Source organism: Macaca nemestrina, chromosome 13 (genome assembly GCF_043159975.1).
Source record: "Macaca nemestrina isolate mMacNem1 chromosome 13, mMacNem.hap1, whole genome shotgun sequence".
Taxonomy (NCBI): Eukaryota; Metazoa; Chordata; class Mammalia; order Primates; family Cercopithecidae; genus Macaca; species Macaca nemestrina.
This window is the reverse complement of record NC_092137.1, coordinates 38,992,747-39,008,936: the sequence shown is the minus strand read 5'-3', so window position 1 is coordinate 39,008,936 and position 16,190 is coordinate 38,992,747. Positions and strand designations below refer to the sequence as shown.

At 45.5% G+C, this 16,190-nt stretch overlaps 1 protein-coding gene across 17 annotated transcripts in view; it reads right to left on the bottom strand.

Moving 5' to 3' along the window:
* LOC105464882 (Rho guanine nucleotide exchange factor 33) overlaps positions 1–16,190 on the bottom strand; it is a 278,945-nt gene that overhangs the window by 194,162 nt on the left and 68,593 nt on the right. For 8 of the 17 annotated variants that reach the window (XM_071076556.1, XM_071076555.1, XM_071076560.1 and 5 more), the window contains 4 exons: positions 15,482–15,630; positions 14,330–14,494; positions 11,938–12,751; positions 6,759–6,898 (listed from right to left, as the gene is read on the bottom strand). In XM_071076556.1, the coding sequence (XP_070932657.1) occupies positions 6,759–6,898; positions 11,938–12,751; positions 14,330–14,494; positions 15,482–15,630 (1,268 nt within the window). The other 9 variants (XM_071076562.1, XM_071076565.1, XM_071076563.1 and 6 more) reach the window with 4 other exon arrangements.

Here is a 16,190-nt window from a genome sequence, read left to right as displayed (position 1 = left end):
AATGGGTAAAACTAGTCCAGACACTAAGAACCAATATCAAAAAACCTCATGCAGGGTGTATGAAAGTGATGTTAGACATGAAGTTGCTTGTCCAAAGCTCCTATACAACTGACCAAGTTCTCCATATGCTGAGGCTGTCAGGGATGCTTCTACTATCCACCAAAGAAGGATCCATGGCCTGCGAGTCCTTGCACTATCATTGGTTTGCTACTGTTGAGTCCTCACTCTTGTTATTAGATAAGGTAATCATGACTCTCATTTACTGAATTAATGGGCAGAATTCAAACATCTCTTTACATTATTCAAGGAAAGAAGTTGGATCCACAAAGACTAAAAACCCTAACATCTGAAAACCTGATGACTGACTAGATATTTTCACTTTGTCCCCTGATATTCAATATCACAGATGAAGCCATAGCCGCCCACCATGCTTTCTACTTCTGGTTGGTAAGGAACACCTTTCCACTATATCCCAGTGCAGAGAGGAAAAACTATTCTGTCTCTCAACTCCAGTAAATCTGGGTACTCATCAAGCAAGATATCTGGGTGGGATGAGGTTCTCTTCCTTTTCAGGAACGCCCCTGAGCTCTCCCTTGAAAGAGCCTCCACATGGCCCACCCTAAAACTCCAGGCCTTCTCTCATCTTTCACAGATCCCCCTACCTCCAGTTCAAATCATCCCTGATTAGTGCAGTTGTGCCCCAAATTTAGGAAGATATATTTTTGACCATCTCATTCTTTCTCTATGTCTTCCATTATTCAGAAGGCTAGGAATGCCTATTATGTTTCAGGGGCAGGAAGTTGGGGGCAGGATTTGAATTGGGCTGCTATTTCTTCTTGTTCCCCCACAGGACAGTTACTCATCAGAAAGTCATTAGTCAAAACTTGAAATCTTTGCCTCGTATTTCCCCTCTTAGCTACATCTGGTCTATCCAAAACCCAACATGTCACACTTTGATGGTTCCAACATGCAACTGTTTAGTGTTTACCTGAAAATAGGAAAGCTTTGATGTCACCACCAGCCCCAAGGACCACAGAAATCTTCACCAGTTGCGTTCCCATTTCTGAAACAAATGCCAAAATCGCCCTGTCTAGTTTTCAAAGTCCACAAACTCAGCTTAAATTTTTTTAACTGCTCTTCTCACAAATTGTACCTTCCCTATGTCTCCAGTATCTAAATTTCTCTGCATTTCTTGATATTAATTAAACTAACAGCTAAATTGCTCATCCTTTTCGAAATCCAGCATTCTACTATAGCCATGACTAAAAGCTCATTTTCATCCTTGTAAAAATCATTTTATAACTGACCTCTTTATAATGCTTACATGTATATGGCCACCTGAACTCTTCCAAAGGTGTGGCCATTAGGCTCTTAAGTAGTGCATACCTAAATTACTAGGAAATAACCTGCAGGATCAAGGAGAAAAGGCCAGCAGATTTGCTTTTATTCCCTTTCTCTATAACACAGAAATGGCTTTTGAGCTCCTGGAGCCCTGTGGCTGATTGCAGGGCATATCTGAGCAGACATTATAGGGACAGGCACACTCGCTGGGGAAGGGTACAATGGCTGCCAGGACACACTGACACATAACCATCCAAGTATTTGATGGAAAGAGGAAAAGACAACAGACCTGTTGCTAACTTTTCCTTTCATTCAAGTGACAAAGAAAATAGCACATTGAGTAGGTCATACTAAGTCTAGATTTGCTATAAATAAACCTTGAAAGCTTGTTTGGAGCTGGGGATGGGGGTAGTTGAATCCAGTGCTGCAAAAACCTCTGACTTAAGAAGGTTTGGTTCTCTGATTGGAAAAACTATCCTCCTTGAAAGCTTTAGGAGACATGCATCTGTCTCAAGAAATAAAGGGGCAAGGAAACACCCATCCTGTCGGCCAGTCAGTCAGCCCTGGTAATCAAAGCAACAGCCCTGTGCGACTCCACCTTTACTTCCACTCAGACAACACTTCAGATTTTAAATACAAAGGACAGCACCAGTATCGTGGAGGCAATCTGATTGATGGAGGAGGGACTGATATATGAGAAAGGACAAGAGGACTAAAGGAATCCACTGGCCCTTTACCTAAGGAGAATCCCAAACAGCTGCAAGAGGACTGACAGCAATTAACCAACATGAGTTTGGAGAGCCCAAAGCAAATGAGCATTCATTTAATAAATATTTGTTGAGTGCCTACTATGTGCTACATACTATATCTTGTATTAATAGTTAGGTTACCCTTAAATTGATCTGTAAGCTCCTAATGGGCAGGAACTATTTCTCTTACATCTTTTGTGCTGGACAGAACCTAGTATATTGAAGACCCTTAACTGAATGGTTGATTTCGAATGGCTTATTGAGAAACATTTGTAATTAAGGTTAAGTAATCTAAAATGTTTACCCCTTCAACTATCCCCTTTAATGTTAAAGTTACATAGGAAATGAAATGGAAAAGGAGAGAGAACTCCAAAGTGGGTAAGAGTGGGAGAGGGACTTGAAATGAGCTTTTAAGGAGACAGAGAATAGGCGAGATAAAGTTATCAATGGATTCTTTAGCAGCCCTGCTTTCTATTACATGGTCTGTTCAACAGCTGAGGCTGGGCATGTACAAAAACTGCTGGGAAGACACCAAAAGAAGAGGATTCACTGAGATAAAATGATTACATACGGGGCCCTGTAGAAGTACTCCCTCTGTGTGTGATTGAGAAAATAGACAGTGATGGGATTGATGGAGGGTGATGACAAGAAGGGAGACACTCTGATGCATGTAAATTTTAAAGTGCTAAAGAGGAAGAGAATGAGCGAGGAAGTAGAATTAATCATTTGGAAGCCATATTCCTTATCTTCCACTATCCCGAAATTTGAGGATAAAAAGAGACAGAGTACCATCTACATTCCCTACACCTAAGCTATCTCACGTGATCCTCTTCCCCACTGTCACATCTGCCATCAAGAATACACGTTGACGTAAGTGTTGCAAGATGTATATATTGAGATGAAGTATCATTTGCCTCAGACTTCACAATAATCTAGGCTTAAGTCTTTGACAGCCTCTGTATAGATCCTTCTAGAATGGGACAGTTTGCCTTCCATCCTGTTCAAAGGCAGGGGAATAAGTATCAGTCTAGCTAACATCAGCCTACCACAGTTAAGTCTGTTCCCTCTAAGAATCCTCATTTAAAATGTTTAAAATCACTTAACATTTCCAAACTTTAAGATATGTAGCCTTTATTCTGATCAATTCTGGGTACCTTTCAGGGACATGTGACCTTGTATCTGCCCAGGACAAATGTGCCTGAGATGGAAACAATCAGAAGGTCATTCTTTTCCCCAAATATTGTGGGTATTTTTCAGGATTTTTTTAATGATGTCAACTTGACTCTCCCTTTTGAATCCTTGTGGGCATGAGCCTTCGGCCCTCCCAGCCTCAGAGGGAAGAGAACCCTTTCTCAGGTTTTCTGTTGCATCTGGCTCCATGCCTAGCTTCATCCCGAAGCAGCATTCTGGGTGTGTGGGGCCACCAGCCAAACAAGCCCCTATGGAACAAAAAGTGTGTCAGTGTAGACAGGAATGAGCCTCCAGAGGGCTGTGGGGGAGGAAGGCAGCGAGCCCCAGACACGACACAAGTGGCTTTGCTGGCACTGGCCCATTTGGACCTGTGAGACCAGGCTCTACAATGGCTCCCGTACTCAGGATTGGCCACTTCTTAAAGTCCCAGGGCTTGCTGCCAGCCTGACCTCCTGACATGCAGGAGGAAAATGGGCTGAATGTCTCTCCTGGTTCCTTCCTATAACTGTCCACAGGCCTGACTTCAGAGTGCAAGTTCCTGTGTAACGGCTGGGACTATGTCGCTCATGATTCCTATACAAGTGTCTTGCATAGTGCATGCATATAAGATTGAATGCTTAATTGATGAGAAGAATGGTGTGTTCTCATCTGAGTTAAAAGCCATTGCCCTTCCTGTGCTACAGGGGCCTCCCTGACCTTCCTCTCTACCTTATAATGGAGCAAATTTTCCATGGTCCTCATATGAAAACACTCAGAAAACGCTACTTAAGCTGCCTCTTCAACCCATGCAAAGTCTCCGAAGTGCCCACTGCAGCACCCTAAGCACCTGATGGTACTGACTGCCCTAGGCCAGATCTAAAAAGCCAGGAAAGCCTGCCAGACTGACAGTCATCTGTGTGGCTCCACCTTTACTTCCACTCAGACAACACTTCGGATTTTAAATACAAAGGACAGCACCAGTATTGGTGGCGGCAACGTGATTGATGCAGGAGGGACTGATCTATGAGAAAGGACAAGAGGACTAAGGGAATCTACTGGCTCTTTATCTAAGGAGAATCCTGAACAGCCACAAGAAGACTGACAGCAATTAATCAACATGAACTTGGAGAGCCCATAGCAAGTCCTCTACATTATACCAAGGTCGGTGGGGAGCTACAGAAAGCTAAAGCCTGGTCTTCTACATGCTAGGGCTTTAAAATTATAGGTCCGAAGGCTTCATTAATTTCTTGTTTCAGGTGATAAAAAGATGTGATTACTCAGATCAAGCTACAACAAAGTCAAACTACAGATAAAGCAAATATCCACACTAGAAAGGACTCTGGTGATTTCTTCAACAATCTCCCACTAGATGCAGGGACCACTTTCATAGCATCCCTGACCAGAAGCATCTCATGAATCCATTCCCTCAGGCCGTAGCCAGCTCCAGTTCCATGTAGCTGCATTTTTAAGAAATTCTTCCCCTTAGCCACTGCTCCCAGTTCTGCCCTCTGAGTCCAGAGAGGACAAATCCACTCCCTCTGCCTCATGTCACTGGTAAAACATTTTCTTACATCTCTCTGATAAATAGGAATTTGGTGAATCTATTGCTCATTGCTTTCCAACGGACAGCACCCAGTCATTATAAATGACAGTGGGCAAAAAATGGCTGTTTTGGGAATACTGTGGTTAAAAAAAAAAAAAAAAAAAAAAGCTAGGCTCAAGCTGTGCCCTTAGGATTGTGCAGTCCTTAGAAGGATTCAGGAGTCTGGCCGGCCATGGTGGCTCACGCCTATAATCCCAACACTTTGGGAGGCCAAGGCAGGTGGATCACTTGAGGTCAGGAGTTCAAGACCATCCTGGCCAACATGGTGAAACCCCATCTCTACAAAAAAAAAAAAAAAAAAAACAGCCGGGGGGTGGTGGCAGGCACCTGTAATCCCAGCTACTTGGGAGGCAGGGGCAGGAGAATAGCCTGAACCTGGGAGGTGGAGGCTGCAGTGAGCCGAGATTGCGCCATTGCACTCCAGCCTAGGCAGCAGAGCCAGACTCCATCTCAAGAAAGATTCAGGAGTCTAAATCCCAAGGGTGGGATGGAGACGTGTCTGTTTCCAGGTTCTCCCACCCCTGTCAATTTGACAGATGTTGGCACTGGGTCAAGAAAGATGTAAGTCTATGATCCTAAAAAGAGGAATACAATTCTCAATTCTTTAAACCCTGAATAAGGTGGGTTGAGGATCCTGCAACAGCATGCAAGCATGCACTGGGTTCCTTAGCAAAACTGAGAGAGAATGCAGGGCTATGGCTAAGTGCAGAGCTGTTGCTCTTCCTTCCTATTCCCCCTTCTCCAGTAACAACAGGCAGAGACCAACAGTCAGAGGCCCACCAATCTCAGTACCACCCTCCCCACAGGAGGATAATTACAATGAGACAAACCAGCAAAAACAAAGTCCTCACTGCAGGGCTGCCCCCAATTCCTCCATCAGGACCATAGTCTAAATCAGCCAGTGACCTCGACCTTCAAGGAAAAGGTGATTTCCCTGTGCTTCCTCACTTATCGGCAACTCTCCAAAGGTAGCAATAATGCCTCTGTTTAACTTTTCCATCTACTAAAATATGAAGACTTGTTATTTAAAACTGACTGCAAGAACATCCTCCACCAAGAGGAACTAAGCAGCAGGAGAAATCTAAGGGAGAGAGAGGTAGGCTGAGCCAGTGGAGATTGAAACAGCAGTCTCTCAGGCAGGCAGTGGCTGGACTGGTAAATCCCTCTACGGTCAAATGCTAATGCTCACCTCTCTCTTCCTTATATTTTATGCTGGGGCGTGGCCACTGCCTCCTAGACTGTAAGACAGTGCTGACCAAAATGTCTGGTGGATGATGTTTAAACAACAACGACCTAGAATCTCAGAAGGCCCACAGGAGGAAAATGCCTTGTTTTTGCCTCCTATGGAATACAGAAACTCCATTAAAGTGATTTCTAACTAGGGCCAAGCCAAATCCACTCATTCAGGGAAAGCACTAACAGAAGTCCCAATAAACATGAATTAGCACCCAGGATGACAACAGGCCCCCAAATGCAGACGTACTGAGATCCCTTAGACAACTTTCCACAGATGGGGAGATGTGATGGAGCACCCAGGACACCCAACCCCAATAGCGGATCCCACTCCTCCCAGTCTAAAGGGGCTTTGATTGTCACCAGCTCATTTCTCAAGGGAACCACCTCTGCCCACTCCTCTTGGGACATATGACTTTGGGAACAAGGAAGAAGGGATAGAAGACAGAAGAGGCAGGGCAGACAGCTGAGTTTGCTTCTACTCTGGGAGATTACAATGAGAAACATCTTCACCCCGCCAGAATTGTGGCTACTGGGTGCAGGCACTGTACTTGAAGCAGTTGTGTGAGACCAGGGTACTTGATACTTATTATTGTTAAAACCTCAAGATTGAGCCCAAAGGGAAATGAGTTACAAGGCTGTCTTGTCTAAGGGCTACTCACTTCTTTTTAAAGAGCTTGCGGAAGGAGCTGCGAAAGCCCCCTTTCTGGTCTTGCCTGGGATTTTGATCGCTGAAAGACGTTTGTTCACTTTCTCTTTCTTCTTTGGGACAGAATCTGGTAGTATCTTCTAAATGCATCTCCTGGAAACAAAAAAGAGGGATTTTTTTCTTTACTCCTTTCCAACGTTATTATGGATCCTGACTATGGGACAATTTTGTGGTGTTGTGACTTTCCTCTCCCATGCCAAAAGATTACCAGTGGGCACCCAATCCCAACTAAAGCAAACCTAGGCTAATGAAGAAACCAGTAGGTGAAAAGAGGATAATTTCCTGCCGAGTGTAGTATTTTCTATGTATCAAGGCAAATAGTCTAGTGTAATATATAACAATAATTAAAGATAAGGAAATAAAGTTAGCTAATGTTTAAAAAGAAGACTGCAAGAACATCCTCCACGAGTGAATAAATTCTTATTTTGACACCAACCCTGTCATGCTAGAAAACCCTCATATCTCCAGGTGTTTCTCTTTCTACAAAATAAGGATGCTCCTTACTCGTAATGCTAGTTTTAAACTCATATTCCTAACTCTCCATTTTAAGCATAAACGAGGGAAGGCATTTTTGAGAAGTCAGACCTGTTTAGAAGAAAATGTCAACTAATACTTTCAACCTGAAAATGTGCCTGTAATACAGTTTTTACAATTCTTAACCTATGCTATTTGGAGTATAAAGTAAAATAAGTTAAAAATAAGGCTGCATCTTTTGTGACCTCTCTAGTTTTTTAAGTGTGAGATGTGCTAAATAGAAGTGCATGTATATTTATATGCATACAAGCCAGATATGCACTTATATATGTTTATATTCCATATGAACAAAGTATTCACCTTGAGGTGACTATAATTTAAAAGCAACTTTAAAAACAGCTGCTGAATTTTGAATAACCTTTAGAGAACCCCAAGTAGTCAAAGCAAAAACCATACCAATGATGCCCTAGAAGTCTCGTGAATCAGATGGGTGACTGCTTGCTGACAGAGAAGCAAAGTGTGAGGATGGATTTTTTTTTTTTCCCCAGAAAACATATGGGTCTGACTTTGAGAACTGGGGGTTGCAGATATAGAAATTCTCTGAGATTCTACTAAGATTCATAACTAGACCATGGAGACAGACATGCAGTGTTTCTTAAAGTGTGGTCCCGCCACTACAGGATCAGGTTGGGCCTTTATTTAAAAGGTAGCTTCTTGCGCCCCATCCCAGACTTTCTGAATCAGAATCTCTGCAGTGAGGCCTAGGTAATCCTTACGCACACTTAGATCTGAAAACGAATGATTTAAGGGAGGGGTCCCCAACTCCCAGTACTGGTCTGTGACCTGTGAGGAACTGGGCCGCACAGCAGAAGGTGAGCAGTGGGGTGGGTGAGCAAGCAAAGCTTCATCTCTATTTATAGCCGTTCCCCATTGCCTGCATTACTTCATGAGCTCCACCTTCTGTCAGATCGGCAGTGGCATTAGATTTTCACAGGTGCACAAACCCTACTGTGAAATGCACATAAAAGGGATTTGGGTGCCCACTCCTTGTGGGAATCTAATGCCTGATGATCTGAGGTGGAGCTGAGACAGTGATGCTAGTGCTGGGGAGTGGCTGAAAATGCAGATTAACATTAGCAGAGAGGTTTGACCGCACAGAGACCATAATGAATCAATTGCTTGCCGACTCATATCAAAACCCTATCAGTAAGTGGCAAGTGACAATTAAGCTGCATCTGGTGGCAGGCTTTATAGTGGCAAGTGAGTTGATGAATTTCAATGGTACAGCTGCATCTGGTGGCCTTAAAAGTAGGTTTGAGACAATTTCAAATCTCCATACGTTCTGGATTAAAGTCAAGGCAGAACATCATGAGATTGCCACAAAGCACTGAAAAGCCCGCTTCCATTTTCAGCATCCGATGTTTGTGAAGCAGGCTTTTCTGCAGCCACAGCAACCAAAATGAGATTACAGAGTCAACTGGACATAAGCGACATACTTTGGGTGTCACTCTCACCCATCACCCCCAGATAGGACCGTCTAGTTGCTGGAAAACAAGCTCAGGGCTCCCACTGATCCTAGATTATGGTGAGTCGTATAATTATTTCATTATATATTACAATGTAATAATAATAGAAATAAAGTGCCCAATAAATGTAATGCACTTGAATCATCCCGAAACCACCTCCCGCTCCGCAGCCTGTGGAAAAACTGCCTTTCCCAAAACTGGTCCCTGGTACCAAAAAGGTCGGGGACCACTGACTTAAGGCATGCTTCTGCCCACCTACACTTAATGTTTATATCAATCACCTGGGAATGATCCTAAATTCTGATTCAGTAGGTCTGGGGTGCAAATTCTGCATTTATAACAAGTTCCCAGGCAATGCATTTGCTACTGCCCCCAAGGACCATATTTTGAGAAATGCGCTTTTAGAGACTATTTAGTGACTAAATCTAGTAATGGTTTAAGGAAAATCTTTCTATGGAACCATGATCTCAATAGCATTTCATACTTTATAAAGCCTACTCAAAAACTGTATCTTCTTTGGCCTGATCCTCCCAACAACCCTGTGAGACAGGTTGTCTTATCTTGAGATAACTGGAGGCACAGAGAAGCCAAGTGATTTGTCCAAAAGCACCCAGCTACTGGGCAGCAGAGCCAGGACTAGAACCTAGATCTCCTCACAGTCATGTGTTCTCACTAGAGCATACCATCTTCTTTCTTGACTCTAAAAGAGACAGAACACTAAAGACTAGGCCTCAGCTGGCTCTGCTGGGCTGGGTGAAAGATATACAAAGGGATGAAACACTAGGAGTTTTGCACATCTCAAAAGCAAAGAGTTGATACCTTTAAGGATAGAGTTTTTGAGGGATTTATCTTTTGCAACTAAAACCCCATCCCACCACCACCTCCAACACACATAAACATGCACATATATACTTAGACATGCAGACATGCACATACATGCTCATGCACATATGTATGCCCACATGGTCTCTGCCCACCTGCACTCTGCATGCAACCTCTCTCTAGGACTCCTAACAACCAGGCCATTTTAAGTTTTTAGATAGAAAAATTGTGTCCAGAAACAGAAATTAGTAACGGGAATTTTGCATGCTTGAAAATGTTAATGCTATTGCTAGAGAAAATGCCTCTCTTAACTGACTTCCATCTGACATTTCCTTGGTATCTCATTTTGAACTGACTTGACGCATGCCTGACACTGTTAGGAGATGAAACTTGCTGTCCAGTATGTGCAATTAACAGTTCCTGACACACTGTTTATTGTTATTTGGTATGTCTGGTAAACAGCCACAAATATATTTTCATTGTTTGCTTCTCAGATATATTGTTATTTCTGATTAATGGTTTTTGCCTTGCAATTGTTGAACCCCAAATTTTTCACAAATCAACTACAAAAGGACATTGCTATCACATATGAAATAAAAGTTCTTTACAGTACAGACTATACTAGTTAGAAGGTTTTGTATGTAAACCTCTGCTCATCCTAAGTCACACTGAATTGGCACTATAGTTTCCATTTACTTCCCCTTTCAATAAACTTCTAAACTCTGACACATGCCTAAGATTGATTTCTCCAAAAAGTTCTGCCTAATCAAATTTTACGAAGCTTGGAGTTGAAAATCAGAGCTACAGGAAAATCTGAGAACCCCAGGGAACCTCAGCAGCTTTGGCTGAGCACACTACCACCTTTTTGTCCTCTGCAGGGACCAGACACAGACTTTGCTGGAGTGCAGGTGGGCAGCAAGCTCCAAGGCTCTTCATGATCCCACCCCTTCCTGTTCCTCTGGCCTAATTTCCACCACTCTGACCTGGCACAGTATGCCAGAGAAAAGGCATCACCCAGTTTTTCTCATGCTTCCCTACCTCACTCTTCCCCTAGCCAACTTCTAGGCAGCTTTTACAATCTAATTCAGACATTCAACTTATCTAGGAGGCCTTCTCTGACCACCATGACCCCAAAGGTTTTAAATATCCCTCCCATGTGCTCCCACAGTTTATTACATAATCCTGTGTTCCTGTGTCTCCTTCCTGTACTAAGCCAGGGGCCCCGGAGGATAGAGACTGGTTTATTTCTGAATGTTCAGTAATTAGCACAGAGCCTGGTACAAGACAAGCACTCAGTGTTTGCTGAAAAATGAATGAATGAAAAAAGTCAGTGATCATCACTGTTTCCATTCGAAAATGAGAATAGTTGGACCGGAAGGGTGGTCGCACAGGTCAGAGCTATCATGTTACTTATGCTCTGCTTAATCAGATCAGAGCAATTATTTGCTCAGAAACTATTAGCACTTCCTGGATAAGTATTTAAAGACCTCTTTAAATGCCGTCCAGGCTTGCAGACACCACAATTAGATATCAAAATATCAAACACCGGTAGACCTGCAGACACAGATGTTGGCCATCAAAATACCTCAACATTCACTGAGGCCAAAGAAGGTGTTTCTATTTTGGGATGTCCCTGTCCCAAAGAAGTTTTCAAATTAATAGGACACTTTTTTCCAGTCAAAAGCAAAGCAAGCAGAAATAAAGCTGGCTTTGCAGCAAACTGCGCAGCGAGTCTACCTTGAGCTAGGGCAACTTGCCTCCTCCCTAGCTACAAGCAAGAATGCTGCCCGGAGGAAGTGGGGTACGCTGGGGCGCCGTGTTCCATATTCTCCATATAGAAACGACACCTCACAGGGAGAAGAAACACACTGGCCGGGACCTGCGTGGCGTGCAGTGCTCCGAAAAAAAGCGCAACTCTTAACATAAGCAGGAAGAGATTCCCCATAACTCCCTAAATGTGTGTGTGATAAATCAGGTCTAAAGAGTCACGGGCTTCTCTGCTACCTCTGCCGTCCCTCGTGTACCTTATGAGGAATGCTCTTTGGGTCCTGGTACTGGAGAACAGACGCTGCCACTTCCCTTCCAGGGCCCAGCAGTCTACAGCTTGTAGGGCGCGGGGGCTGCCCCTGCTCTCCCTCGGCCTCCGCCTCCGCCCGCCGACGGCTCGCGCAGCCGCCCCCCGAGCGCGCTCCCGAGCCCCTAGCCTCGCCCGGCCCCGCTCCCCTCCACGCTAGGAGAACTCGGGATGCTTCCTGCAGATCTAGACTTGGGGTCGTCGACGCTGTGGGTTTCGATTCGGTTTTACTTTACCCTCCTTACTTCCAAATAGGTCTGTTTTTCGCTTTGGGACCTCTGTTGGGGGAAGAAGGTCCGGGGCGCGCCGCGAGCGGCTACAGCGGCAGCAGCCGGGCCGTGCGGCTGCGCGGCGCGCTCCGCCTTGATGGGCGCGCGGCCGCCGCTGCTGCTGCGCGTGCTGTAGAGGCGTGGGGCCACGCCGTCGGCGGGCGGTGCACGCGGAAACTCCTTGAGAGAGCGGCTCAGCGGCTTGGCCTTGCCATGCGCCTGCGCCTGCGCCGCCGCCTCCAGCTTGTAGGCGCTGCTGCTGCCCGCCGGCGACGTGGCGCTCTTGGGCAGTGGCTGCAGCGGGTGCTCCGGCCGCTCGGCCTCCATGGCGAAGCTGACGGGCCGCAGGAAGCAGATGTCCAGGCTGGACTCGGAGGAGGCGGGCGAGCAGTTCTCGAAGAGGGCCGGAGCCTGGAACGGCTCCTCGTCGTAGGGCGCGGGCAGCGCGAAGATCTCGCCGCCGTACTCGAACTCTTCGTAGGCCGCGGGCACGAAGCCGCGGGCATCGGGCAGGAGCTCGGCCGGGGCGCGCAGGGAGCGCTCTACGTTGCCCAGCGGCTCGGCCGGAGAGGGCTCGAAGTCCATCTCCGGGATGGCCTGCAGGGGCCCGGCCAGCGCCTTCACGTCCTGCTCGGCGGCGCAGAACTGCGTCGGTGCCAGAAGGCTCTCGGGACGCTCGTGCTTCCTGCTCTCCAGCTCCCAGTCACTGGGCTTCCCGGGCTGCATGCTCTCCATCAGGCTTTGCTGCTGTTGACTTTTCTTCACTGGGGGCATCAGATGGCTTTAGGGGGGAAACAGAGTACAAAAGAGGTGTGCTGACGGCGGGTTAGTGCAGGCCTCTCGCCTGCCCGCGGCCCTCCTGGCCGCCCTCCCAGGCGCCTGCGCATGCCACGTCCCAAGCTCCACAAACTTCCACTAAGGCGCTCCCACGAACCCCCGTCCCCAGGCGGAGAGTGGACAAGGCAGTCCGTCGAGCGGAGACCCGAAGGTATTGTCTGAGCTTCTGGGAAATGGCCTGCGGGCCAGGGACGGGCATCACCCCGCGTGGAAGCCCTGACCCTCCTCACCACCCGCGGTGCTCCAAGGCACACCTTCAACTCTCTTCTCTCCCTTGCTTGCCCTAGCAGAGTCATCCAAAATAATGGAAACTCAACTTTTGTTCGACTTGTGGATCTTCACACTCAGAAACAAATTACGTTCTTAGATAAAGTAAACGTGGCATGATCTTGATAACTTCTGAATGAGGGCATATGGAGTTCACTGTACTCTTCTATGTAAATTTGAAATTTTCATAATAAAATTTTAAAAATATTCGTTGTCACTGTAAAGCATGCTATATAATTCATCTCAAACTTCCACCCACAAAGAATTACCAATATGTAAAAAAAAGCTGTCACTCGATATGCCCAATTTCATGGAGGGTTTTTGGTTTTGGAGTCATGGGTAATGGATAATTTACACAGTTTACAAACTAGGATAGGGTACCAGCAGATGGGATGTCCAGTTGTGCTGGACTTACATTGACAGATGTAAATGGACACTGACCAGAAGTGGCTATTCTGCTAGTTTATGTATTCACATTTTAATTCTACCACAAAAATGCACAAAGACTTTGGGAGGCCGAGGCAGACGGATCACCTGAGGTCAGCAGTTCGAGACCAGCCTGGCCAATATGGTAAAACCCCGTCTCTACTAAAACTACAAAAATTAGCCGGGCATGGTGGCACGTGCCTGTAATCCCAGCTAGTCGGTAGGCTGAGGCAGGAGAATCCCTTGAACCTGGAAGGTGGAGGTTGCAGTGAGCTGAGATCATGCCATTGTACTTCAGTACCAAAAAAAAAAAAAAAAAAAAAAACGCAAATATAAATGCTAAAACCAATATTTTACTCTAGTGGTCTTAAAATGAAAATTAGGTCTCACGTTAACATGTGCAAGAGTGAGACAAAATATTGACCTCATTTGAATTCTCTTTTAACTTGGAAGAAAGATTGGGGGTTTTATTTTCCATACGCAGAGTGCAGTGGCAGCCATATTGTTCAATCTGGGTATAATCTCCAGGGGTTTCATATTTTGACTCTATTTGTTACATTTCAAAGATGAAGTTTCATAACTGCCTCAAGAGTTGAAGTGATCCATGAAATAAATATCTACTTTCTGCCTCTCTTCCCACTTTCTACACCTGTCCCTTAACATTAGTGCCTTCCTCTGGGACCCAAGCATTGGGTTGTCTGCTTGGCTGGCACATATAGGCCTGATAGGGAAAGGGGACGGTGGAATCTAGGCTGCCCTGCTAACCCACACAGACTGGCTGGGTCCCAAAGGCATTGACCTTAACCTTCCCACAGCAACAGGTGCTTACGTGACAGCAGGGCCAGAACTGGGAGCAGAAGGGTAGGGTTGCAGCATCTCTTCTGAGTGGATCCCGGTGTCACGGACAACCTCAGGACCTGCAGTGGGGGAAGCATCTTGCCCGGCACTGGCGCACTGGGAAGCCAGCCCTTTGTACAGCTTCGCCATGGATGACCTAACAGAATGGAAGTAACGGTTCTCAGGTTGTACGGTGGCAAACTGGCTCTCTGAACACAGATTATGCCAAAAAAGATGGAGAGAGGTCTCAGATAAAGTTTGCTGTGAAGGTCTCTATCTCCAGGGGCCTTTGCAAACTAAGTTGCTTTGCTTAATAGGGTGCAAGCTGGCAAGAGTAGGGAAGCTGATTCACTGGCTGAAAAGAACTTGGGGGAAGGGGTTGGGGGTATGGAGAGACATCTTCCATCACAGGAGCCCTGGCTTGGGAGACAGCATCTTTTTCTGGTCTGAAGCTTCCACAGAAATGATTCTGTTTTCCTCCACAGGAGTTGGGATGAAATTGAAGGAAATCCAGGTCATTAGGAAGCTGTGCTGTGGGCTGCTTCTGTTCCCTCCGAAGCTCAGATTCTCCCTAATAAACCCTTCCTATTTCTCCCTAATATAAAACCTATTCGAAATTCCTCTCCCTTATTTGCTTTATTTTTGTCCATATCACATATCACCATCTTATTTATTTGTTCACTGTCCAACTCTAAAAAGGAAGCTCCACATGGCAAAGATTTGGTTGGGGCCGTTTTGTTCCTTTCAGTATATTCAGTGCATGGAACAGTGCCTGACACACAATAGGTGCTCAATAAATACTTGTTGAACTGATAAAGAAAACTATGTTGTGGCCTTTTAACTGCAATTTTGAACCAGGCAAGTTTAGAGTCGTTGAACTATTTTTGAGGTGGTTAGCAACATGGGATGAGAGTGGGTCTATGTAAGCAGTAGAGTGAAGTGTTACTCTGCTAAAATAATTTCCACCGGGTAGTCAGTGACTTGCTCCTGTAGCCAGTCTGACTAGCTCTTTCTCTCCCCTTCTCTCTTCCCTTCTACCTCCCACCACTGCATTTCAGCTACTTAACACACAACGTGGTTACTTGTGAAAGACACCCAGAGTAACTGGTCTTTGACCCTCTAGACCGCACCATCAGAACCTTACTTCTTGAGCTTTTTCCGTTTCTGAATAAGCAAATCTTCATTGCACTGAAACAGCAGGGTGTAGTGTGAGATAAATACTCGGAGGCGCTGGACACACACCAGTAGTAGATAATAGTCAGGGTGCTCCTGCTCTGTGAACTTCAGGACGTTCTGGATGGAGGGGAAAAGGAAGCAGCATTGCATAATTAGCAAGAAAATTTGTTTTGTCTCTTCTGCACCTTACCTTGATCTATTGTGGGAGATTGATAGCCATTTAATCAAAACAACGAACAATACACATGGCCCACCTAATTATACGCTGAAAGTATGACCATACACTGGCTGCTTTCTATCATACCAAGGGAAAATAAGTTACTATCGGACCTGTTTGAGTTGAATGTGAGCATAAAATAATTTCATCTGAAAAGTCAGAAGCATCTCCTAATTAGACCTCTGAAGTAATAGCGGCATTCTAACAATTACTGTCTATAAGCAGTGCCTTAACTCAAAAGAGCCAGACCAATGTTGACAACGTCAGGCATCAAGGCAGGCGAGGGAGGGGGATGTTTATGATCAAGCCTGGTGGCCCCTCCTGTTACATTCCCCGCTGTACATTCCCCGCTGTGCTGTAGTGGAACATGCATGTGACTGGTATTTGGGAAAGCTAAAATGTATCTAGTACTTCCTATCGCCAGGTAGTAAGCCCTTTACGTATACTATCTCATTTAATT